At 63.0% G+C, this 24,681-nt stretch overlaps 9 protein-coding genes across 9 annotated transcripts; 5 read left to right on the top strand and 4 right to left on the bottom strand.

The window, feature by feature from the left end:
* Positions 1–38: 38 nt before the first annotated feature.
* Positions 39–1,655, top strand: COLE_00857 (uncharacterized protein; the record flags this gene model as incomplete). The annotated part of the gene is made up of 5 exons (XM_018421579.2): positions 39–83; positions 116–159; positions 192–394; positions 429–556; positions 591–1,655. The coding sequence occupies 5 exons, from the start codon at positions 39–41 to the stop codon at positions 1,653–1,655; spliced, it is 1,485 nt and encodes a 494-aa protein (XP_018275473.1).
* Positions 1,656–1,727: 72 nt separating this feature from the next.
* Positions 1,728–3,625, bottom strand: COLE_00856 (uncharacterized protein; the record flags this gene model as incomplete). Its single annotated transcript, XM_018424472.2, has 5 exons — positions 1,728–2,427; positions 2,458–2,904; positions 2,937–3,270; positions 3,302–3,377; positions 3,410–3,625. The coding sequence occupies 5 exons, from the start codon at positions 3,623–3,625 to the stop codon at positions 1,728–1,730; spliced, it is 1,773 nt and encodes a 590-aa protein (XP_018275474.1).
* A 231-nt stretch (positions 3,626–3,856) lies between these two features.
* On the bottom strand, positions 3,857–4,380 carry COLE_00855 (uncharacterized protein; the record flags this gene model as incomplete). The annotated part of the gene is made up of 3 exons (XM_018424473.2): positions 3,857–3,974; positions 4,051–4,209; positions 4,241–4,380. The coding sequence occupies 3 exons, from the start codon at positions 4,378–4,380 to the stop codon at positions 3,857–3,859; spliced, it is 417 nt and encodes a 138-aa protein (XP_018275475.1).
* Positions 4,381–4,568: 188 nt separating this feature from the next.
* On the top strand, positions 4,569–6,777 carry COLE_00854 (uncharacterized protein; the record flags this gene model as incomplete). The annotated part of the gene is made up of 2 exons (XM_018425853.2): positions 4,569–4,625; positions 4,768–6,777. The coding sequence occupies 2 exons, from the start codon at positions 4,569–4,571 to the stop codon at positions 6,775–6,777; spliced, it is 2,067 nt and encodes a 688-aa protein (XP_018275476.1).
* A 633-nt stretch (positions 6,778–7,410) lies between these two features.
* Positions 7,411–8,857, bottom strand: COLE_00853 (uncharacterized protein; the record flags this gene model as incomplete). The annotated part of the gene is made up of 6 exons (XM_018419956.2): positions 7,411–8,116; positions 8,160–8,233; positions 8,314–8,363; positions 8,445–8,553; positions 8,620–8,722; positions 8,760–8,857. The coding sequence occupies 6 exons, from the start codon at positions 8,855–8,857 to the stop codon at positions 7,411–7,413; spliced, it is 1,140 nt and encodes a 379-aa protein (XP_018275477.1).
* Positions 8,858–11,931: 3,074 nt separating this feature from the next.
* COLE_00852 (uncharacterized protein) lies at positions 11,932–17,136 on the top strand (the record flags this gene model as incomplete). The annotated part of the gene is made up of 4 exons (XM_018427012.2): positions 11,932–12,008; positions 12,047–12,708; positions 12,747–16,751; positions 16,799–17,136. The coding sequence occupies 4 exons, from the start codon at positions 11,932–11,934 to the stop codon at positions 17,134–17,136; spliced, it is 5,082 nt and encodes a 1,693-aa protein (XP_018275478.1).
* A 432-nt stretch (positions 17,137–17,568) lies between these two features.
* On the top strand, positions 17,569–20,763 carry COLE_00851 (uncharacterized protein; the record flags this gene model as incomplete). Its single annotated transcript, XM_018421021.2, has 3 exons — positions 17,569–19,536; positions 19,572–20,490; positions 20,522–20,763. 3 exons carry the CDS (start codon positions 17,569–17,571, stop codon positions 20,761–20,763), a joined length of 3,129 nt encoding a protein of 1,042 aa, XP_018275479.1.
* Positions 20,764–20,888: 125 nt separating this feature from the next.
* COLE_00850 (uncharacterized protein) lies at positions 20,889–21,182 on the top strand (the record flags this gene model as incomplete). The annotated part of the gene is made up of 1 exon (XM_018425618.2): positions 20,889–21,182. The coding sequence occupies one exon, from the start codon at positions 20,889–20,891 to the stop codon at positions 21,180–21,182; it is 294 nt and encodes a 97-aa protein (XP_018275480.1).
* A 186-nt stretch (positions 21,183–21,368) lies between these two features.
* On the bottom strand, positions 21,369–24,600 carry COLE_00849 (uncharacterized protein; the record flags this gene model as incomplete). Its single annotated transcript, XM_065626099.1, has 12 exons — positions 21,369–22,118; positions 22,152–22,630; positions 22,665–22,789; positions 22,826–23,352; positions 23,393–23,443; positions 23,487–23,704; positions 23,759–23,863; positions 23,898–23,936; positions 23,970–24,247; positions 24,283–24,312; positions 24,379–24,502; positions 24,564–24,600. The coding sequence occupies 12 exons, from the start codon at positions 24,598–24,600 to the stop codon at positions 21,369–21,371; spliced, it is 2,763 nt and encodes a 920-aa protein (XP_065482593.1).
* Positions 24,601–24,681: the final 81 nt, after the last annotated feature.

Raw genomic sequence — 24,681 nt, 5'->3', positions numbered from 1 at the left:
GGACCACGACATTCAACTACTCCGACGGCATCTCCCACATGCTCCCCACACTGGTTCGGATGGCGCGCTCAAGAACCTACTCGGTGGGCGCGGCCGCGAGTGCGCTGACGCGAAGGAGGCGATCCGGCTGCTGAACACGTGCCAGAGCAATGCCGCGACGTGCGCACCCCGCCGGCGCTCGCTGACCGCAGCATCGAGGCGATCCGCAAGTCCGGCGGCCGCCTCAACGAGTGGGGCATCAAGGAGATGCTCGACTACCTCCGCCGCATCGGATACCAGCCGGACGACCTGAACAAGCTCAACGTCGTGCACATCACGGGCACGAAGGGCAAGGGCTCGACCTCGGCGTTCACCGAGCGCATCATCCGCTCGCAGCTGAGCGGTGGCAAGATCGGTGCGTGCTTCGAGGTAGGCGTAACTGAACGCAGGCCTCTATACCTCTCCGCATTTGTGCGCCGTGCGCGAGCGCATCCGCGTCAATGGTGAGCCGCTCTCTGAAGACGACTTTGCCAAGTACTTCTTCGAGGTGTGGGAGCGTCTCGAAGCCGATCAGAAGGTACGTTGACGCTCCTCCACAAGTTCTGACTCAGACAATCACGGAGCACACGCCCGTCTTCCCCATCTACTTCCGCTTCCTGACGCTCCTCGCGTTCCACGCCTTCCTCTCGATGGGCGTCGACGCGACCGTCCTGGAAGTCGGCATTGGCGGGACGTACGACAGCACCAACATCGTCCCGCGCCCAGTCGTGACGGGCGTGAGCGCACTGGGCCTGGACCACACGGCCGTGCTGGGGAACACGATCGAGGAGATCGCGACGAACAAGGGCGGGATCTACAAGGCGGGCGTGCCGGCGCTGAGCGTGCCGCAGGAGCAGGCGGCAGGCCTGGCGGTCCTGCGCGCGTGCGCGGACCGCGTCGGGGCGCCCTTCGAAGTCGTGCCGCCCCTGCCGGCGGGCGTGCTGCTCGGCCTGCGCGGCGAGCACCAGCGCGTGAACGCCGCGCTTGCGGTCGGGCTCGCCAAGCGCTTCCTCCAGGTCTCCGGGCGTAGCGTGGAGGACACAGATCTCCCGAAGGCGTTTGAGGCGCCGCTCGCGGCTACGCGCTGGCCCGGCCGCTGCCAGACGGCGCAGGACGAGACGGACCCGCACATCACCTGGCTCCTCGACGGCGCACACACGGTCGAGAGCTTGCGCTCGTGCGGCGAGTGGGCGTGGGGCGGCGCGCCGCGCCCGTCCGCCCTCATCTTCAACACATCGGGCGGGCGCCAAAGCGAGGTCCTCCTCGCTGCGCTGCTCGACGCCGGCGCTACGGCGGCCGGCACAGACCGCGCGGCGCTCGGCGCGAGGTTCAAGGACGTCATTTTCTGCACGAACGTTACGTACACCGACGGACACTTCAAGGGCGACTTGACCGCGGCGGCTATCGACCCCAACGACCTCGCTGCGCTCGCGACGCAGCGCGCCCTCGCGGACGCTTGGGGCAAGCTCGTCCCCGGGTTTGGGGGGCAGGTGCATGTCGTGCCGAGCATTGAGCATGCCGTCAACATTGTCCGTGCTGGAGAGGGGGAGCGCGCTGTCCTCGTCGCCGGCTCGCTGCACCTCGTCGGTGGTGTCATGGAGGTCGCGGGCCTGCAGAATGCCCTGTCCATGGAGTAAACAGTAGAAAAGACTTTAACAGTTGTCATAGGTTTGTATGATCTCAACATCTAATGCATAAGATCTCACTAGCTACTTCTTCTTGCCCTCGTCTTTGATCCAGCGGCGCGGAACTCCGCGTTCCGTGAGCGCCTCTGTCACCGCCTTGCCCTGGGAGCCCTGCACCATCACCTCCTTGAGGTTGAGCTTCGGGGACGAACCCGTCAGGGGCTGGACCGACGTGGAGCCGGCACAGCGGCGGCGAAGGTCGTCGGCGAAGTCGTCGGGGTCGATGCCAAAGCCCTCGAGCCCAGCTACGAGCGTGACCTGCTTACGCCCCTGGCGCGTTTTGACGACGATGCTGATTGGAGTGAGGGCGCCCTTCTTGACGTGGCCTCCGACTGAGACTGCCCAGCCAAGTCCCGATCGAAGACGCCGCATACATTCGTCCCGAATGAGCGTCTGCCCCTCCTTGCCGCCGACAGCGGAAGCCAGGGCCTTGTCAAGGTTCACGAGACGACGGTGCTCCTTATCCTCCAAACCGTTCCTCTCAATGTACGCGTCAACAAGTGGCTTGATAGCCGACGGCTGGTTGAGTGATCCCTTCTCGATGCCACATGCAGCCCAGAACTCGGCATTGGACCCCGCTGGCTTCCACAGCTCCTGGATGTCCATCTGTTTCGGCACAGCAGCTTCCTCCTCCCGCGCCGCGCGACGGGCCGCCTTCGCCTCATCTTCCGAAATGGTCTTGAACGATGCATGTCCGTCAATTGCTGGATGCTTCGGGTCGAATCTGTATCAGCAACGTCATGGGCAAACTTACGATGTGACTACCACCTCCCCCTTCGTCTCCTTCGTCTTGATAACACCGTCTTTCGCCACCTCCTTCATCCACTTGGCCAGTTTCTTCCACTCGCTGCGCCCGATGACCACGTCTTCACGCCGCTCTGGCGGAATGTAGGCGGGCCGGTTCGGCAGAATGTGTGCTGAGTAGAGCTGCGAGGCCGGGAGGGGCAAGGTGCCTGCTGGCAGGGTCGCGAGCGTCTGCAGCAGCGCGGCAGAAAGAAGGGTGGACACCTCGGCCGGAGCGAGGGGCTCGGATGCCTGAATCTGAGGTTCTTCCGCATTGTCGTCGAGGGACACCGCTGCGACGCCCTCGGCGGCCTCGTCCACATCTTTCGGTTCGTCCTGGGGCGGTGGCATAAGCGGATCCCGAGGCGCCGGGAGGGCAAAGGGCGCCAAAGTTGGCTTGGATCCCATCTCCCAGAGGCTGGATTCAGCGAAATCGCAAGCATAACTCACTGGTCGTCGATGATGCAGATGATGTCGGCGAACTTTCCCTCGTCCCGCTCAACTCCTTCGTTGCGGTGTTTCACGAGCCGTCCCAGCGCTCCCTCAAGCCCGTCCGCAGCGGCAACCCGCCCAACACCAACATACAAGACGTCGCCACTCCCGCCCGCCGCCAAGGCAACGATGGCGCCTGCAGGAAGAGCGGGTAGCCGCCACGGGGTGTGCAGGTGTCGTACAGCGGGGAGGAACAGCGCTGCGCCTGCTAGCAGCGGTGGAGGAAGAGGAGACGGGAGCTGTAGAACGGGGAAGGGGTGGACGTCGTGGGGGAGGCGAGCGAGCAGGGCGACTGGGGTCAGCGCTGCTAGACATGGACGTACGTGTCGGCACGAGCTCTTTGCTGCCGCGCCCGATGGATAGCCAGAGTGGGTCGCCGTCCGGAGAGAGATACATTGTCTACTGTCAGCTGGGTAGTGCTCATAGCTCACCCCTTCTATTCCGGCGCTCGTCTCGAAGTTGGAGCTGCGGACACCGTCGGGCACGAGCGCGCGCCCGAGGTCCTTCTCGCTCAGCATGCCCTCCTCCTCGCCGACATGCTCGGAGAGCGCAGGATATTGCGCAAAGATGGAGGTGACGAGCGCACGGCGCGCACTCGAGCGGATTGGCGTCGCGTTCGAGTGGTGCGCGAGCGCCTTCTTGAACATGGTGAAGTGAGGATTGAGAAGTTGCGAAATGTGAAGACGATGAGGTCACTGGGTGGCGGCGTTGACTTTTGCGACGCGTCCGGGGATCGATCGCGCGCGGATGTCCAGTTCTGTGTGCTGCGTGTATTGCGGCATCGTGATGCAGCGTGCGTAGCTCCCAACGTCGTGCTATGGTACATCTCTATGCTATCTGTACAGAACCCTCGACGTGCATATAGAACATTTGACGTGTCATCCTCCATGCAGCGTCGAGATGAACACGATTTCGTCACCATCTTGGAGCTCGTAGTCCAGCTCCCCCTCAAGCTCCCAATCGGCGTCGTTGATCAGCACGAGGATACCGGGGCGTCTGCGATTAGCCTTTCTTTCCTTCCACAAGATTGTGTCCTCTGAAGCGACACAGCGCCATCCAGACGGAAACTCACACGCTCTCGCCATCAATGAACATGTCCTCGCGCTCGCTGACGAGGTTCTTCGTCATCCACTGGATGAGGAACCGGATGTCAGCCGGCCGCCCCTCGTTCGTGCGGGGAACGTGCACGACGTGTCGTGGCTGCGCCGAGAAGAGGAGGTGCAGTCCGCCGCTATTGTCAGCTCGGCCGACCAGCCACGCACCCAAACTCGAGCTTGATCGTGAGGTCGTCCACGCCCTTGGTGCGCGTCGCAGCCGCGCCCCGCGCCGTCGTACCGGCCGCATACCCCAACCCGTTCGATGTTCCCAAGGCTGTTGCCGCTGTCGCCGCTGCCGCTGCCATGCTGGATTTGTTTTAGTTGGGTGGCAATCTCAACATTGTCGCCCTCCACTTAATCGCGCCCGCCACAGTCGTGCCTGGGCGTTTGTATGGGGAGTAACGCCGGATAGTTCCGGGTGCCGGCGAGGTCGAGTGACGTTCCGCCCGTCATCCAGCTCTCGACGACATCCACAAAACCACTCTCTGGAATCATGTACGCGCAGCTCAGGCTCCCCGCAAGGGGTACGAGGGCGCTTGCCCAGCGGCGAGTGAGTATACGGCGTGCGCGAGCCCGCGGGGTGCGCGGGCACCTCGGTCATCCCATTGGCCTCCTTGGCCCGATTCTTTCCCGCTCGCTGCTGTGTCCGCTAACCCCAGTTCATCTCGACTACGCCCGCGCGCCTCCAGCAGGTCACGCCGCCGCCTGTGGCGGCGGGCGCGGCGTCGGCGACGATCAACGCCCCGCCGCGCAAGTCGTTCGTGCGCCGCCTCGTCTTCTGGACGACGTTCGGCGCGCTCGTGTTCTACCCGACCTCGGCGCTCATCTCCACGCACAACGAGAAATACCGCGACCTGTTCGTGCAAGTGCCTGGCGGCGAGTTCCTCGCGGACTACGCGGACGAGAACGGCTGGGAGAACTTTGGGCCGGGCACGCTCGCGCAGATGGTGACCAAGCTGTCGAGCACGAGCAAGGACGACATCCAAGCGAAGCTGGAGCAGGCGAAACGGGCGGCGGAGGCCAAGGCGCACGAGGCTGCGGCACTTGCGCGCTCGTCGGCAGCGGACGCGCAGAAGCGGATGCACGACGCCGCGGAGGCGGCGCGCACCAAGGCCGGTGAGCTGACGAAGCAGGCGTCGGGCGCGGCGCACGACATCCGCGAGAAGGCGGAGAAGGCCGCCGCCGAGGCCAAGGAGAAGGCGGAGCGCGCGTCGCACGTCGTCGCGGAGAGCGCGAAGGAGGCCGCGCAAGCCACCAAGGGCGTTGGCAAGGCGATCGTGCAGGACACCAAGGAGGTGGCGGAGGTCGCGGCGGACAAGGCGAAGGAGGTGGCCAAGGACGCGGAGCGGGTGACGCAAGACGCCGTGTCGACCCACCGCTTCCCGGACACGGCTAAGCCGCGCCCACTCCGCCCCGAGACGGTGCAGCCGCAGACGCGCTCGTACGAGGGCCAGGAGCAGTACCCCGAGAAGCTGCCGATCGGGTTCGAGCCGCCTCCCGGCTTCTACGTGCCGCCGCCGCCTCCGAAGCCGAAGAGCGAGGAGGGCAAGCTACCGCTGCTCGCGCCCAAGGTCAAGGACTTTGGGGTTGAGGAGCCGATCATCGGGCAGCTTGCGTCGACGATCGACTCGCTCACCACGACGCTTGCGGGCGCGAAGGGCGCCCCGAGCGCGCAGGCCGCCGACATCCTCGGCAAGGCGCAGGCGGACCTCTCGGCGCTCAACGCACGCCTTGACGACGTCAAGAAGACGGAGCAGGCGCGCCTGCAGAGCACGGTGGATGCGAAGACGCGCGAGTTCGAAGCGCAGCTCGCGCGCAAGGAGCAGGAGTGGCTCGCGGGCGAGGACAAGCTCAAGACGACGTGGGAGGCGGAGCGGCAAAAGATGGTCGACGGGTGGCGCGACGTGCTGGACGCCGAGCTCGCCGCGCAGCGGCAGCACATCGAAGCGCGGCTCCGGGACGAAGTCGTGTCGCAGGGGATTGAGCTGCAGCGGCGCTGGCTGCGCAGCATCAAGTCGCAGGTCGAGACGGAGCGTGGGGGCCGGCTGGCCAAGCTCGACGCGCTGACGACGAGCTTGAAGCAGCTCGAGCGGATCACGCTCGACAACAGCGCGGTGCTCGACGACAACGTCAAGCTGCACAAGATCTGGTCGGCGCTGCGCGCCGTCCAAGCCAAGGCGGAGCGGGGCAACGTCGCGTTCGACGACGAAGTGCGTGTGCTGCGTGCGCTGTCGACGCCGACGGACCCCGACGGCGCAGACACGGACAGCGTGATGCGCGCCGCGCTCGCGCACCTCGACGCGTCCGGCATCCCGAGCACGGGCGTCAAGTCGTTCTCGGACCTCGCGGCGTGGTTCGCGGCGTCGGTCGCGCCGCGCATCCACGAGGCCGCGCTCGTCCCGGCGCCCGAGGACGCGACCGTCGCGTCCCACCTCGCGTCGGCCGTGCTCTCCAAGATCCTCTTCCGGCCAAAGGCCGGCCTCGTGGCCGGCACCGACGTCGGCGCCGTGCTTGCGCGCGCCGAGTACGCGCTCGGCGAGAAGGACCTCGACGCGGCGGCGCGCGAAGTCAACTCCCTTACGGGGTGGCCGCGCAAGCTCGCCGAAGACTGGCTCCGCGAGGCACGCCGCAAGCTCGAGGTCCAGCAGGCCCTTGATGTGTTCGCCACCGAGGCGACGCTGTCGTCCCTCCTCATGGTTTGAGTAGGGCATGGCGGGTTAAGTAAAGTAGAGCATGCAGAGTGCACAGCGCGGGGCGGCCGCAGCCGCCGCACAACGAGAGATCAGAGGACAGATTGCCAGTGTGTGGATCATGCTGGCCTCTCCGAGGACGGTTTGAGAGTCTCGGCGCCCGGACCAGGTGCGCCAGCGCTCGGCTTGGCGTGGTGGGCATAGTCCATGCGTGACATGTTGATCTGCTTCACTCATACAGCTCGCTACTCACCCGCCATCGCTGACATGCTCACTCCTTGCGTTCGCGCAACCTCTCCCATCCACTCTCACTGCTCGCCGCTGCTGGTCACAATATACAGACATGGCAGACAGGTACGGGTATATACGCGAACGGAAGGGGCCGGCCCGCCTGTCCGGGCATGGTCCGGGCGCGCGCACGCGCAAAGCAGAAATCGGGGGGAGAAAAGAGGGGGGGGGGGGGAGATGCAGGGGCAGGTGCAGGTAGGCAAGAGCAAGTGTGACAGCATGCGCGACAGATGCAAACAATGCAAATGCAAACCCAATGCAACGCAGAATCCACTGCAGCAGAAACGAAGCAAACGTGGAACAAATGCAAATGCTGAACACATGCACCGCACCACACCACAACACACCACACCCTCCTTAACCCATCGCGGCAAACGACGCGACGTTGAACTCGGGCTTTTTGCGCGCGGCACGCACGCGCTCCATGTACTCCGAGTTGAGGCCGACCTCGGACTGGTTGACGCCGTCGAGCTCGCTCATCTCGGTGTCGCCGCTCTCGCTTGCCTCGCGGATCTTGGGCTGGAGGCGCTGGGGCATGAATGCCGGGTTGATCTGGTGGGACTCAACATACGTCTCGGTCTGTACGTGGATGGTGGCGGGGCCGAGCGGCGCGCCGGTGCGGTTCCGGCCGCCCTTGAACGTGCTGAACGCCGGGCGGGCGTTGAGGTTGTTGGTCTCGTCGAGCTCGCGGCGCAGGAAGAAGCGCTGGTTGAGCACATAGATCATGCCGACAACGTAGACTTTGCCCTGGATCATCTCGAAGAAGACGCCGTAGAAGCTGTCCTGCTGCACACACCAGTCGATGAGGAGCGCAAGCGCACAGATCGTCGGCGGGAGCTGCGACTCGCAGGCGACGCGGATCAGGCGCTTCACGAGGATATCTGTCTGTTCCCAGGGCGAGCGAGAGCGCGTGAGGCCCCACAGCACGATGGTCGTGATGATGATGTCGGCGATGAAGCAGCCACCGATCCAAAACCACACGAAAATACGGTAGTTGGTCGTGATGATCCGGCTGACGAAGCCGCACACGGCGACACCGACACCGCCGACGAGCGATACGAACCTGGGGTTAGTTGGAGCTTGGCAGAGCACACCCAAGAGCTTACATCGGGAAGGCGACGGCAGGGATCAGCAGCTTGCTCCGGTTGGCGATCTTGTAGGCACGCTCGGCATAAAATACCTGAGGGTAATCAGCAAGTGTTCTAGCTTGCAGCATGGAATCAAGCCCGGCGCCACATTGGCACATAGGGTGCAACGCACCTGGACGACAAGGACCATGGAGGCGTCAACGATGGGGTAAAGCGAGAGCCCTGTGCGTCAGCCATGCAGCCAGTCTGCCATCGGCCAAATGCGGCATGTGGCATGCAACATGCAGCAACAGAGAAACGCACATCGGTAGTCTGTGAACGGGACCCAGCGGCCAAAGTTGTATCCGAAGAGGTAGATGATCCAGCCTGTGGACAGGAGGAAGACGGTGCAGCCCATGAACGAGCACCAAAACTGACGAGTTAGTGGACTGAAGTGCACACGGGGGGGCTGCCACTCTTGGTACGTGCCCAAACGTACCACAGCATATTGGTGCAGCTTGGACTCTTGTGACCGCTGGTGCGCAAACCAGTGGATGAGTTGCGATAGCATAATACCGAGCAAAGCTGCATCGATGATCATGCTGGTGTCAGCGACAGCACCCCGCGTTGAGAACCCACCCCATGAGGAGAGGGGTGATGGCGACACCAGGACCGGAGAAACCCTCGAGGATACGGTCCTTGGCCTCCTGCTCGACGGCGTCGAGAATGGGTGCCATGGTGGCGAGCGGTGGGGGTAAGGAGGAGGAGGAGGAGGAGGAGGAGGAGGAGGCGGAGAAGGGGAGGAGGGAGAAACGAGTGTGTAGAGGTCGGACGTGGCTCTTGGCCTCGCCTAGCAAACGCAGTTGGTGACTCTTGAACGAAGAAGCGGTGGACTGAGCAGAACAGACAATGCCGCGTGAACTAGCGCGAACAGTTGTGAGTGAGAGAGCAAGGCGAGCTCGTTTGGTCGCGGGTCGAAAGCGAAAGCGAGGAGCAATAGGGGGGGAGAACAAGCTGGGGCCTCGATACTGGATACTTCTACCAGTGCGCGAGCGACTCTTGGCTCGTCAGATGCATGCCGCTGCAGTCAGGATCAAGCGTAGCTATGAGCCCAAGTCTCCTGAGCGGAAAAAAGAGAGAGAGAGACTGTGACTCTGATCGATCTCATCCCACGCTCATCACCCCACGGACGCACCCCGGCTGCGAGTACGGCCGGGGTTGGCGGCTGGCTGGCGAGCGCCTCCCCGCCTGGCCGCCTGGTCGCCAATCGCCAAGGACGCGTCGGAGAGAGTATGTGGGCGGCGTGGGTTGAGCGGGGATGCGGGTGGAGTGGGTGGTGGGGCGTGTCTTGTCGACAATGGTGGTGGGTGGACAAGCCGACCTGAGCGTGGTCCGAGCGGAACGCCACCAGCCACCGGCACGACTTTGCTCGCTGCCGCCCGCCCATTCCGCCCATGCCGCGCGAGGCTACGTTTTGGCTGGATGCAGCCATGGATATCCCTGTACGCGCCGTCGTCCTTTGTCTTTTTGGCCGAACTGCACACCTTCCCTGCCGTCAGCAAAACGTTGAGGATGACCCACTAGGGCCGCCATTTGTATGTGCACGAGCCAGATCGCCAAAGAGCTTAATGAGCTTGGACGATCTGAATGCAGCATGTAGCGTGGAGTTGCAACAAGACCGCTTGTGAGGAGGGGGGACATGCGCTGTGAAGACCGACAAGTCTTGCCCACCACCGGCCACTGGTCCGCCTGCACGGCGTGATTGCCTCTGTTCAGATTCTGTTGATCTTTGGAAGGCACATCGAGCGCAGTGTTCTGGATGCGTGGACGCCATCAGTGTCATCTAGCGTTTAACCGCGTGTGAGGATGAGTTCATGAGGGATGGATGAGTTTGTAGCCGTGTAGGCGAGGTCATGAGGTCTGTGATGCCGGGGATTGCAGAGAGGATGCCAAGTAGGGTGAGTGATGTGAAGGTCAGTGCTGATCAAGGATCATTAGGGAGAGGGGTAGGAAAGAAGGCGCGTGCATCTGGGGCATGGGAGGTGGGCTCTGTCACCCATTCTCGTTGTCCTCTTGATCATGGTGGCCTGGTGATCCTGGGTGAAGGGTTCATGTGGGGCTCAGCTTGGCGATGAGCGAGAGCGAGAGAAAGAGAAAGAGAGAAAGAGAGAGAGAGAAAAGAGGAGAAAGAGACAGCCGAGAGAAAGAGAGAGAGATGCAGAGAGAGAGAGAGAGAGAGAGGAGAGAAGAGAGAAGAGAGAAGATTGAGTAGATGAGAGATGAAGAGAAAGAGGAAAGTGAAATGGGAGGGAGAAGGTGCGTTGCATTCATCCAATCGATCCAGTCAACCCCCGTCAACCCCAGTCATCCCTTCTCTCCTCATATCATTACCATGAAGCATGGAGGAGGCAGTGGATCAGTGGAGCGATGCACGAGCCATCCAGCCATCCCATTGACGCCAGGACGCCGTACGCCCGTACACCGGCCGGTAACCAGGACTCTCCCTCCAGCTCCTCAAGAGATCCATCCATCCTTCTCGTGCATCGTCTCCGACACGCATCCACCACGCGTCCAGCACGTGGCCTCTTGGAGAGGTGTCTTCGCCATCACTCCTTCATCATCCTTCACTCCGCCACTAGCGCACTCCCTCCAGGCCTCCATGCCCTCCAGCTGCCAGCGGCCAGCGGCCAGGGGGCAGATGGCCAGTACAAAGTCTAACCATCTCCCATGCTCCTGTCGCATCTCCCACCACAGGATGCCGTAACCCCTCTCCTCCTCGCCCACAATCACGGCATACGGCATGGGTGCAATGCAAGCTGGAAGGAACCGAGGCCTCGACGCTTGATGTGAGCGGGCAGCTGGCCAGCTGGGGAGTTGGGGGGGTCAGTCGCGTCTTTCCCTGGGCATTAAGCTCTGCCCTTGACGACACCCTTGTCCTTGCCAACTCTGAGGCAATTCAACTGCTCTAGAAGAGATAGGTACCCGTACTCCCTCAACCCTCAACCATCAACCCGTCACCTTCTACCTTTAATGTGCTCGAGAACGCCCCGCGACTGGTTGGCCACGCATCGAAATGCATCGAAGTGCATCCAGATTGCATGCAGCATGCAGAATGCTCTTGTCAAGGAATGAGCGCGACTTGCCTGCTGCTTGGACTGAAGGCCGTTCCTGAGAACGGAGGAGAGAGAGGAGGATCCTGAGTTTGCGCGCGTGCACGCTCTCTCGTTGCGTTGATGGTTGCCCCTCAACGCCTTGACATTACCCATTACGGCCATTACTATACAACCTCTACTCGCCATATCGCCATCGCCATCGCCATCATCATCATCACCACCATCGTCAATCTCCTCCATCTCCTCACTAACTTGGGGGGGACACGGCTACGGCTATTCGGGAAAATTCACAACGCGCGATACGACGCGACTACCTTGTGTCTCACTTGATCACTTGAGACAACGCGCGCGTCGAAACATCAAACGGCCATCACACAGCCAGCCGCCAACCGCCAACCGCCAGCCGCCAGATCCAGATCAGCGTTACACCTCGCAAAGTCACACCCACACGACGGCCCACAACACGCAACACGCTTCATTTGCTGTCACTACGATCACTACTGTACTCGTCACCACCGCTCTCTCTCCTCCAAACACACGACAGCAACTTTCCTGCTCTCCTCTTCTATCCCATTCTCTCTCTCTTTCTCTCTCTCTCTCTCTGCCGTCGTGTCCTTTCTCCCCCCCTTCCACGCCGCACCTTCCTCCAACTGGCACACGACTCCTTTCACCTTCTACCTCACGCACAGGCCCGCAACATGCGTCGTCTTGACCCCAGAGTCATAGACGACATGCTGGCCTTCGCCGCCCGCGGCGGTCTCGGCCAAGCCACAGCGTGAGTCACTCTCCTATATTCCCACCACTAACTCTCAGCCTCACAGACTGCATTGCCGAGGGACCCGACCAGCTCATGTACATCCAAGGCGACACTTTGATCCTTCTCAAGGACGAGGGCGACGAGTTCCTCGCTTGCTGCGAGGGCGAGGTCGGCTGGGTCAGGCGTCACAACGTTAGCCTTGACGCACTCGCCTCTGGGAGCGCTCCCAGCTCGCCCGAGCCCATCGCACCACCCTCACTCAGAGCCGAGTACGATGTCAACCACGACGACGACAGCACCGGCGACGAAGGTCGAGGTCACACCCCGGTCATGCACTCGGCAACGTGGGACGTCATGGGCGACAGCTCTGATGCCGATGACACGGATGCCTCACCGATCGCTGCTGACCGCGCTCGCAGCGAGACGCCGCGGCGCCGAGCAAGCCCAACCGCCAGCGGTAGCAGCCACTCATCTCAACAGCACAGCTCTAGTTCGGCGCCCACCCGGCCTAGACGCTCAAGTGGCAGACCACCTGCCGCTGCCGCTGCCGCTGCCGTCACGGCCTCGCCCCCGGCTGCTCCGGCACCCCTTGCACACTCTCGCACACACTCGGAGACCTCTTGGTCTACGCGCTCTAGCTCGAGCGCAAACGAGCCCATCGGCCGGCTCGTGTTGGGCGGGTTCGCCCAGCATAACAGCCCTTCATCTGGATCTAATGGTCAGTGAACAATCTAGCTTCATGCATGCTGATCCCAGCCACCGGCGTCGAGGATTTCGCGCCATCTCCTCCAACGCACGCGTCCGACAACTTGCCGCCCATCGGTGGGCTCTCCTCCCTGACCGCCTATTCGGCCCCACAGGCTCGGTCCGCACAAATGCATGAGGCGTCGATGCGCCTTGGCGGCCCGGGCGTCGGTGGCGTAACAGGGAATGTACGCTCGGTGAATCGTGTGGAATACGCTGCCGCCCCGCAGCGACAGTCTGTCATGGTCGAGACACAGAGATTCAGCGAGCTGTCGAGAAACAGCCAAGCGTCGCGATACAGCGAAGCTTCGCGTATCAGCGACGTCGGGACCGTTGGCACTGTCGACGAGGAGGAGTCCGAGTACAGCGAGGCCGAGACGGACCGTGCCGTGGCCGCGCCTTCCCCGACACCTTCCAATGGGCCCATCCCTCCGGCCCGCCCCCCTCGGCGCCGCCCTGTGGCGCTGGACCTCGACAACTGCGACTCGATGGCGGAAGACTCGGACTGCTCCACCGCCCGCATCGGCGAGTCGCCTATTCCACAGACTCCGATGTCGCATGCGACCTTTGGAGGCGAGGGCCTGCGCTCGCGAGAGCTGCTCCTGTCCCCGGACCGTCTTCCCCGGGGCAACGGCAACTCGGACAATAGAATGTCTCAGTTCAGCAACGCCGACTTTGCGGACGACGAAGGAGAGCCCCACGTTGAAGCACTGGTTTCGCCCCCATCCGAGGCCCAGGAGCAGATGCCACAGGTTCAGATGCCGGCATTCTTCTCGAGCCAGCGTCGGCCTTCGGAGCCGGTACGCGATGATGCCTCTGACGACGGCACCATCGGCCTCGCCTACAACGAGTCGCCGAGGTCATCACTGGACTCGTTGAGCCGCAGCTCGGCCACTTGCTCTACGACCAGGCGCCGCCGTTCGCCTGACGTTTCTGTGTCTGACGAGACCGTCCTTGACACTCCACAGAGCATGCCGGCACCCAGGTTCGGCCCGCCTATCCAGGCTCGCTCCTTCGGCAGCGGATCGTCTCACGATGGCTCGATGACCGGGCTCCAGCCGCCGCTCGTTATAGATGATAAGCCTCGGGTGGACCGCCTGAGCCCCGACAAAGGCTTGTCGCCGTCTGACGCTCGTGCGTCAGCTAACCTTGAGTTGCCCAACGGGGCGCAGGTAGCCTCGATCAACGACTCACCCACATCATTTGACTCGAGATGGTCGGTCGAGTCCAGAATCGCAGCCAAGAACGCCGCCCGTAACGGCTTCTACGCTCTGGGACACCACCCGCAGCTCACGGACGAGCAGCGCAAGTCAGCCAAAGACGCATCAGCCGCTTTGATGTCGCAGGTCAGCATCGCCCCGTCCACCCTCAGCACCATGCCTGAGCCCAGCACGTCGCCTGAACGCAGCCCGGAGTCCCGAACTGCGTGGGCCAACGCGAGGCCGCCGCTCGTAGGCCGCCTCCTTCCTACGACACTGGCGCCCGACGCCGGCTACCCACGCCAGCCGCATACCTCGAGCTCTCTGGACTCTCACTTGACCCCGCAGGCTCCATCCCGTCTCGACCCCAGCCCCATGATTGCGACGCCGCCCCAGAAGAGCTCCACCGCGCCCCATGTTATGTCCCCACCCCATGCCGAGTCGTCACGGTCGATTGCCCAAAACGCCACGATGTCTCCACAGTCTGAGGTTCAACGCCGTCATGGCGTGACCCTCGTTGGTCAGATGGAAACCGACCTCTCGCACTCGCGCTACCCAGTGCCGATCACCTTCCATTACGGCGATGATGCTCCGCGGCATGCAAGCCCCGGTGCGCAGGCTGGGCCGATGTCTCCCCCGCAGAATCAGCGCTACAATTCGCCGCGACCTGCTCCGCCGACTCCCGCGAAACCTGGATATTCGCCATCTCCGCCGTATAGAAAGCCATCGCTCGGATCCAGCGGCCATGGTGCCAGCGTTGCTCGATCCGACTCCGGCCACAGGCCGTCGACCGAGAGTGCCAGGCGGTACACCCCCGATGGCAGGCCGCACGCGCCGTCTGAGAGCAGCCACGGGCATGGCCACCAGGCAACACCCTCGCCTCTCAGTGGACCTCCCGTCAACCGCCTGGGACACGTGGATATGCCTGCCCGCCATTCCCCGCCAGTCGACTACGGGCGCTACGGCGCGCAATCATCGGAGAGCTCGTGCCACAGCACGCCGCCACACGAAACGGCTCGGCGGATGGCTTCGCCCCCCATGGCCAACAACCGGAGTGTCAGCGATGATCACCATATGCCAGCTTTCGCGGGGTCGTTCAAGCCTATCCTGCCGTCTGCTGCGGCGCGCGCCGCCGACACGCCCCAGACGATGACAGAGTTTCTTGGCGCTGGGCCAGTGGAGACGCCAAAGGCGTCCCGGTTCAATTACTCGGATGAGGTTGGCATAGCGACGCCCCCGGGCCGGCGCAACGAGTCTCCTCACCACATGTTGCCGGCCTTTGCGCGAGGAGGCGCCCCGGCGACTCCCAACTCCTTCGAGAGCAGCAACACGTCTTCGTCCAACGCATCATCGCTGCCCCAGCCGCCGCAAGGCCCTACACACCGTGCGCGGTCGCGATCCTTCTCGGCTGCCATCGCCAAGTCCTTCGGACGCAAGCAATCTCTCGACAACCCTCCGCCCATGCCTGCTGTGTCCGGAGGACGGAAGCCTTCGCTTGACTTTGGTTCTCGCAAACCAACTGTCACGGTCGGGCGCAAGCCGTCTCTGGATCTCGCACCGCGCTTCGCCAACGTCACGGCTGGTCGCAAGCAGTCCCTCGACATGCCGCCGCGACAGGCCTTCGTCTCGGCCGGGTCGTCCGCGTCGTCTAGCCCTAACCCTGGCAACCCCGCTGGGCAGCAGTATCTTCACTCCGACCCCAACCCGTCCAGCGGTGCAACGCTTGGTGTCGGCTCTTGGAAGGCGTCGTCGAGATTGTCAGCAAACTCCACCAAGGCTGTGCACCATATGAAGCTTGGCGAGTCAGTCCACCACATGTCGCTGGAGGATAAGCCCGTGCCCACAATTCCCAGCGATCTTCAGCGCAACCCATCGCTTCAGTTGGAGAGGTCGGCTCCTCTGTTCCTGCCTCCTGCCCAGCCATACACGGGCCACCAGCGTTCAGCGTCCGGGTCCGGCTCATGGGGAAGATCGCGGCCTCTCATCACGACTGGCATCTCTTCCAAGGACTATGCCGACCCTACCGTCAAGACGGACGGCATGGAGTTTGAAATCCTGCAGCCGCGCAAGGCATCCGCTCCAGTTGTCAAGCTGAACCTCGACGCGAGCGACCTGGGTCTCCTCCCGCCAGAGGAGTTGGCAAGAGATGGTTTGGAGCCGCTCGTGCCCGATACGCCGCCAGAAATGGACGAGTGGGGTTTCCTCCGCGACCGGAGCCCTACGCCCGCCATCTTCCAGTCGCGCAAGTCGGCCGGCGATATCCGCGCATTGGAGCAGAAATGGCGGGCCACCATTTCTTCACCCCTCTCCCGAGGAGCGGTCATCCCCAAGAAGGTCAAGCGCACGATCATAGAGCAGGGTGTCCCTGCAAGTTTGCGCGGGCGGATCTGGGGCTGGCTCATGTCCAATGGCACCTCTGGTCGTGTGCCAGGCCTGTTTCAGCGCTTGGTATCGAATGAGCCTGGTCCGTACGACACGCAAATCGACCTCGATGTGCCCAAGGTGTACGCGGACCACTCGGCGTTCTTCCGCCAGGGCTCGCCTGGACAGCAGGATCTACGCACCCTTCTGCGGGCGTTCTTGCACTTTATGCCCAATGGCTATCGCTCTGAACTCGCGTTGATCGCTGGGGCGATGCTCATTCACGCCGTGATCGAGGACGCCTTCTGGCTCATGGCGGGGCTGTTCAACAGCGTCCTCAAGACGTACTATGTCAAAGACCGATTCGCGTTCCGGGTGGACCTTCACGTCTTTGGCGGGATCCTGCAGGGCACCGATCCGCAGCTGGCGCGTCTTTTTGCGGACGTGGGCATCCTTCGTGAGTAACGGACAGCTTTTGATAGGACGCACGCGCTAACAGTTCAGCCCAAGATTATCTCCCGCGGTGGTGGATGGGAATGTTCATTCGCTCGCTGCCGTGGCCTACCGTCTTGCGCTTTTTTGACGCGGTGATATCCGAAGGCCCGCGCTATGTCTTCATCGCCTCGCTCGCCGTCCTCACCCTCAGCCGTGACCGCCTCCTCCGTCTCCCGCGCACGTCCCACGACGTGCTCAACTACCTGCACCGCTTGCCGCAGGACAACCTGCTGCTGCCGGACAACTTTATTCGCGCGTGTGACGCGGTCAAGCTTACGGATGCGGATCTGAAGAAGCTGCGGACGAGCGTGAAGGCGTCGCTAGGCGGTAATTCTGGTCGCCGATAGGGGGAAGGAGGCTATATTGGCTCATGTTGTATGACATGTCTCGCCTGTCTCACCGACAGCTGAGCTGAGCTGTTTTCCTGCATAAGACTGTCGATGCAGTGCGCAGTTGCATGTATTCCTGTTTCTTACCGTTTATATTAGCGTTGATGCGATGTCCATTGCCCTCATCGCCTGGCCTCTAATCGTACAACCTAAAAGTCAAGAGAACACACGTGCTTAGCACTGTCTGCCCAGACTTTATTTTGAGCGGCGCCGTTCCTGAACCGAGCAAACCTCATCCGACAGCCATCTCCCCCATCCATCTCCATCTCGATCCTCCATCCTCTTCATCACTTCCCATTTCATTCTCCCACCACAGACCCACTCCACTCGCGAGCTCGATGTGAGCTGCGCACTGATGACCGCCCCTGCCACCACCGCAAGGCCGTAACCATGGCCCCCTCGTCCCCCGTCCCTTCTCCACCCCTTCCGCCCGCCTTCTCCCCACACCTCACAGCATCGCCGCAGAGCATCGAGGAGCGCGACATCACCGACCTGCCTCTCGACGTGGAGGAACATGTGTGTATGCGCGACCCCGCTCCTCTGCCCGTCGTCGCTGCTGGCCCCTCCCCTTTGCACCCCCCAGAGCCAAGAGAGCCTCCCCGCAAGCACCCACGAGAGCCCGCCCCGCTTTACCCACGAGAGCCCACCAAAGCCCACCCCCTCCAGCCGCGGTCGCCTCACTTCGCCCCCCTTCCAGGCGGAACACATGTGGCACCATCTTCATCGACACCAGCGCGCTTGCACGTCTCAGCGACCCGTCCCCGCGTACCTCTTACCCCCATCCCCACCTATTCCACAACCGCGGGCACGGCGCCGCCCACCCCGATTCTGGCGCAGACGCCGGCCCCGCATTCCGCTGATCAGCCCGAGTTCGCTGAGCTTCTCACCCCCGCGCAGCTGCGGCGGCGGCGGCGTCCGCGAGCCGCACTCGCGGATGATGCGCCTGCCGGAATGGGCACTCTGGCCGGGCAGCCGCTGCTCGCTGGTCCCAGCCGGCACGGGTGGACCACGGACGACGGCGACCTATACCGTGGCGCAACGTCTGATCCTACGCCCGAACCTGCGCTGCCACTCGTCTCAAACGACGACGCCATCACGGTCTCGAGCGGGAGCAGTGGAAGTAGCAGCTGGAGTTGGGGCAGCGGCGGTGTTGCTGGAGCCACCAGGGCTGTAGTGCAGCGGATCGGCGGCGCCATTGGTGTGCGCCGCGGATCCACCTCCTCTATGGACACAGGGTCCAGCAGTTCCAGCTCTAGCTCCAGCTCCTCCGATGGCGCGGCTACGAGAGTGATCGGCCGCCTAGGGCGTGCTCTAACGCGCACTGTTTCCCGCGCGACGGTCGACAGCACCGAGGAGCGCCCACGCCGCATCCACGTTCCCCGCCGGCGCGAGTTTACACTGCTGCTACCAGACGAGAACTGGGCGCCGGGCGAGGGCACGCCGATGCCTACGCCGCCCCTTCCTGCTGGTGGGACACCGGCGCCAACCCCCAACCGCCTTATCACGACGCCAGTGCTGCAGCCCATCTTGGACGAGGTGCGCAAAGCCCGGCAGGCGGCGGGTATAACCTCCGACCTGGCTGTACGCCCTGCGCACACGCGTAAGGGTGTGGCGATGAAGCGCGGTGGGTCAGCACCAGGCCGCTCGCGCCAACCGCGCACATTCACTGCGCCACCACCGCGCCGCCCGATCGTACCCCGTACACTGACGAGGCTCGAGGCGCTGCGCGGCACGGCCTCGATACCCATCCCCGTGAGACCGAAGTCGGCTTCCGACCTGCTCGGCATGGTGGGCCCGCGCTCCGCGAGCGCCACCTCCCTCCGCGGACTGGTAGACGAACCTGAACCCCTCACCCCGTCTCCACAGATGAGCATCGACACTATGGCACCGAAGCCTCGTGCGGCATGGTGGCTCGACGTCTCCTGCCCCACATGGAAGGACCTGCGCGACATCGGCGAGCTCCTCTCCCTCCACCCGCTCACACTCGAGGACGTGCTGCACCAAGATCCGCGCGAGAAGCTCGACACGTTCGACGCGCTTGGCTACTACTTTGTGGCGGTGCGCGCCCTCGACGAGCAGTACTTCAAGTACACGCCGGGCAGCGTGGACGCGCCTCCCGGCGCTGAGATTACGACCCCAGGACACCATGTGGAGGAGCATGAGCACGCCGGGCCGGAGAAGAAGAAGGAGCGGCAGCGGCGCGGGTGGGGTTTTGGGCGGGCGACGGGGCGTACGGCCAGCAAGGCTGGCGAGAAGGTCGAGATCGTCGAGGACCATCCGGGCAAAGAAGGGCTGGAGGGCGTTGCCGTCGGCGGCATCAATCTCTACCTCGCCGTATTCGCTGACGGGATCGTGAGCGTAAGTACGCTGTCTGGTTCCCCTGCTGATCATAGTTCCACTACGGCGATGTCGCGAAACACACGGCGCGCGTGCGCGACCGCGTGCTCTCTGTGCCTACCCACGAGCCGACGGCGGACTGGATTGCGCATGGGCTGCTGGATTCAATCGTCGACGCGTTTTTCCCTCTCACGGGATATGTAGATGGCGCTGTGGACGACATGGACTCGCTGACGATCGACCCGACGCGGGATCCGCGCGACCACAGTCGTGCGTTCCACATTGACGCCGAGTCGCCGGCCGACGCGCCGTATGCCGACCACATCGAGAACTTTACGGGCGGGGACAAGGACGTGGAGTGGATTGCGATGGAGAACACTGGTCTGCGCGAACGGCGCAAGTCGCGGCGCGAGATGTTCGTCAAACAGATGAACCGGGCGCATACCAATGCCCGGCAGTCCGGCGCGAGCCGCTACATCAAGAAGATTGTCGTCAAGGCGTTCGCCCGCTCCCGCCTCGACGGGTACACGGCGACGTCGCCGCTCGCCAAGGGCGTGCTGTACGCGAAGCTCTTCTTCCTGCCCATCACGGAAGCCAGACCGAAGCAGTACATGCCCGCTGCGCCCGAGGTGTTCGACCGCACGACGGTGCTGAACAGCATGACGAACCTGCGGCGTCTCGTGACGGGCCTTTCGCGCCTCTTGGGCGGCAAACACATGGTCGTCGCGAGCCTGCTGAAGCGCGTCGAGAACCACGGCACGTCCGACGTGCAAGCCTACCTCTCGGACGTGCACGACCACATCCTCCTCCTCCAGACGTCGCTGTACCACTACGAGTATATCCTCGCCAACTGCCAGCCGGCATACATCTCCTACCTGCAAGTGTCGGGGAGCACGTCGCGCGGCAACATCTCGAACCTGGTGCTCGCGCTCTCGGTCGTGACCATCGGCATCCTGCCCATGCAGTTTGTGACGAGTAAGCCCGGTCGGAAGGGAGCTGACGCCAGGCTCGTTCTCGCTCAACGTGCACGTCCCGCACAACCATATCCCGGAGGAGAACGAGGAGGGCATCATGCCCCGCCACCCCCGCAACTACTACTTTGCGGGGGTGGTGATCGGGGTCTTCCTCGTCGCGTGCACCCTCGTCACCGTCATCCGGTGGTGGCGCTGGAAGGCGCGCGTCAAGTGGAGCCGCATACGCGGCGTCGAGGTGCCGCGCGCATGGGACGGGTTTTGGGGGTGGGAGTGAGACTTAGAAGTATAGATCTGTTGAATGGATGTATCATCTGACGCTTGCGGGCGAGTCGGATGCGGTGACTAGAACCGAGTGACGATTACCATTTATACACCGAGATCCCACCCACCCTACAAACCATGCACGACCTAACCCTCGTCACCGACACCTCGCCCGCGACAATCGACGCCCTCGCGGCCGCCTACGTGGCCAGCTTCTCCTTGCGCACATTCTACCCCGCAGCCGCGCAGTTCGTCGGGCTCGACGGCGAGAGGTGGCATGCGCTGCAGATGCGCCGCGTCGTGGCCGCCGCGCTCGCGAATCCCGCGCACGAGGTGTGGTGCGTGCTTGGAGATCGGGCGGGCGGGGCGGGCGGGGCGGGCGGGCGCGAGGTGGGTGCGGTGGTCGTGCTCAAGATGCCGGGGTGTCCGTGAGTCTCCCGAGGGGGGGAGGGGAGGACGGAGAGGGGGACGGAGAGGGGGACGGAGAGGGGGGAGAGGAGGAGAGGAGGAGAGGGGGAGAGGGGGAGAGGAGGAGAGGAGGAGAGGAGGAGAGGAGGAGAGGAGGAGAGGAGGAGAGGAGGAGAGGAGGAGAGGAGGAGAGGAGGAGTCACGCATCTCTCATCCCTCTCTGGTGCTACTTTCTGTGCCCCTCTCCATGTCCTCCGTCTCCTTGCCCTCGTTCTTCCCCTTGTCCCGGCCAAACAACCGCCACTTGCCCTTCCCCTTTCGCGCGCGCGCCTTGTCGCGCATATACCTCGCCTCCTCCACCCCCTCCTTCTCGCCAGTCGAGAACAGCTGCGCGAGTATAACCCACACACTGAGCAGGTTGAGCTCGCTGTCCCCCGGAGCGTCAATCCGGTCGGCTAGGAGCGCAAGCGCACGCCCCTCGGGCAGGTCGCGGCGCGACACGATAGCTGAAGGCGGCGGGCGCTCATCCTCCAGCGCCCAGCCCCACGCCCACGTCTCGTCCACCGCCACGAACCCTACGTCGTACAGATCCTCCTCCGAGCTCATGCTGCCACGCGGGGTGCCCTCCGGCGTGCTTTCGGGTGACGTACGCGGCGTGGCTTCCCGACTGGGACGGAGGTTTGACGGACTGCCCCTCCGCCATCGCTCCGCAATTTTTGGCGCGTCCTTGTCAGCCCGCTTCAGGTTGCGTGCGCGATGCCGCGCCACGCGCTTAAATGATCCTGCGAACTTGTGGTCCCACTTCGCCTGGCCTTCGAGATACCGCATCACAGCGGCCGTTTTGATCATCCCGATCTCCGCGGCCGGCATGGTCATTGCGCTGAGCTGAGACTCGGGCTCAAGAGGACGGCACGCCCCAACGCGATCCACACGCTCCCGGATCATATGGTCCGTGAAGGGCTGGGGTCAGCTCGACGTCAGAGCGAACATTACATTTGGACCGTCATATATTCCCGGCCATCCTGCTCGGCCTGGGCTGGCCTTCGGTAGACCGCCCCACGACATCTGCCTGCTTGGCCGCTTGGAACTGGACGGTGAAGTCGATGCCCCTTCGCCCTCGAGTCTCAACTCATGCAGACGGGCATCGACATAATCCATGGAGTTTGGCGTAGACCCCTCCTGCAATGGCGCCTCTGACACAATGTATCCGAGGCTGTGGCGATGATCCTCCCGGAGACGTTCTGTCCCATCCACCGGCGGGCCTTCCCGCGGCGTTCCGACAAGCGACAATCCGGCAACGGGCGACGGGTCGCTGCTGGACTCGCCAGACCCCGGCACACCGGTCCCGGCCGCAGTCGCTGGGAGCGAGCCGGGGGCATCCGGGGTCACCCAGCGCGCGAACGCGCCAATTGCGCGCACGGCACAGTGACCCGGCTTCGTCATGCAGAAGAGCGGGATGTCATGACCAACGCCTGTGGTCAGCGGTACTGAACGTACAAAACTCACCATCGTAGACCTGCAGATGCACGTCGGTGGGCTGGTGCCGCCCCTCTATCCCGTCCCAATGTGGCATCATTGCCCGCACATCCTCGCGAACTGGATATGCGCTTGGGTTGGCGGCCTTGTGTGCACTTCCGTCAGAGCGTACCGAGCATCGCTGAGCTTACAGGTAGATGACCTCGTCTCGCAGCACCTCACTGTCCCCCGCAATCACAAGCATCGGTGGTAGTCCGCCGAAGTAGCCCAGCACAGGGGAGACATATGGATGACACAGTTGCGCGTTCGTGGCGTAGAGCTGGATCTGCGTGTCGATCATGATATCCTTGTCGTCCAACTTCGTGCGTAGTGAGTTATCGCCGCTCGCCAGCGTCGTAGGGCCTAGCTGGCCTCGTGGTGCGAGCTGCGCAAACTTGTCTGCCGGGTTGATTATGCTCGTTTCGGCGCCCTTGCGCGCCGCAAAGTCCTCAAGGAACGGACGCAGCTTGGCGAGATCGCGCGGGTCAGAGGTACGGATTGCGGTCTCGCCCACCGGCGCTTGCGAACCGGGCCCATCAACGTTTTGCTCACGTTCGCCGTGAACGGCATGGCGCACTCTCGATACAATGCTCGTTTGCATTGAATGCGTCATGTCTGCTGGAGGAGGGGGCCACAGACTTGACGGTTTATGAATGAAGCTATACGGGGGAATGACGTCCTGTTGTCAGCTCCAGAGCGGTGTCATCAGCGAAGCTCACTGTCTTGGTGTTCGAGAGCACGCTTGGAAAACTATGGGTCAGGTCGCACCACTTCCGTCAGCTATCCCTGGTAGTGTCTGGGCTGAGGACGCACTGGGCTCATCAGGATCGACCCGCCCGGGAGCGGCAGGTTTAGGTCGCGCAGGATCTGGAGCAAGACAAGGGAGAGACCGCCGCCCGCCGAGTCGCCCGCTACTATAATATTCTTGGGATCAACCGGACGGTGTGCGGCGCCTTCTGGAGGGTCGATGAGGTACATGTAAGAAGCCAGGACGTCCTGGATCGCGCAAGGGAAAGGGTATTGCGGAGCCACTGGTCGTCAGCTACGACGGGATGAGATCCATCTGAGCCTCATGCTGAACATACTTCGGTAGTTAACGGCCAGCACGCGCCCGCGTATCTTCTTGGCCAGCCGCCAAATGAAGTAGTGATGTGTGTTTATGGAGCCGCAATAATACCCTCCGCCGTGCACTAGTGTGAGCTCCTACCACGTGACTCAGCCCACCGAACAGCATGCATCGCAAGCGGTCCATCTCCGGCACGACTGGTGTCAGTGGATAACGAGCGGTGATCTCACAGCCGCAGTCACCGTCGTCCGGTACTCGATCCTTCTTCTCCGTGTAATGCTTCTTCATTGCGAGCCACTCGCACTCGACACCGTTACCTGCGCGCACCTGCCACCACTTAGTTCCACCAGCGACCTTGAACGCCATCTCTGGCCCGCCAAGGGCGGTCACTAGCGCCTCTGCCGCTCGTTTCGAGGTGATTTGCGGAATGCAGACGCGGTGCATTGCCACCCATGGCGGGACCGGGGTGCGCTGCTGGCAGAGCTTCTGCAGTGAGTCGGCCGTGTGGCTGGCGTTAGCTGGATTGTGATACATGCCGCCCACAGAGTCGAGATGTAGAGGACCCGCTTTTGTCAGTCGCCGAAATATTCATGCAGCTCACTTGTACCAGCTCAAATACTGCTGTCAGCTTCCTCCCACCCCAGCAGCTCACCCTCGTCGTACATCAGCTGCATGCGCGCCGTATCCTTGCCGTCGGCATCTTCGCGGTTCTTGCCAGACGTGAGGTAGTGCTTGAAAAACGTGCCCAGTAGATTTGGCCCGGCTGAGGTTAGTGTCGCAATCCAGCGGTCGGGCTGAAGTAGGGGAGGAAGGCCGGAGCTCACCGGCCAGCACGACGTGCGTAGTGAGACCGTCCTTCATCTGGCTGAGACGAGATCAAGGTGCCTGTTCCCGCGGGTGAGTGTGATTATCAGTTTGAAAGATCAGCAGTAGTGTGAGAAA

The sequence above is a fragment of the Cutaneotrichosporon oleaginosum genome (genome assembly GCF_008065305.1).
Source record: "Cutaneotrichosporon oleaginosum strain ATCC 20508 chromosome Unknown ATCC20508_contig01, whole genome shotgun sequence".
NCBI lineage: Eukaryota > Fungi > Basidiomycota > Tremellomycetes > Trichosporonales > Trichosporonaceae > Cutaneotrichosporon > Cutaneotrichosporon oleaginosum.
Note: the sequence above shows the minus strand (reverse complement) of the source record. Positions and strands in the feature narration are given on the sequence as shown.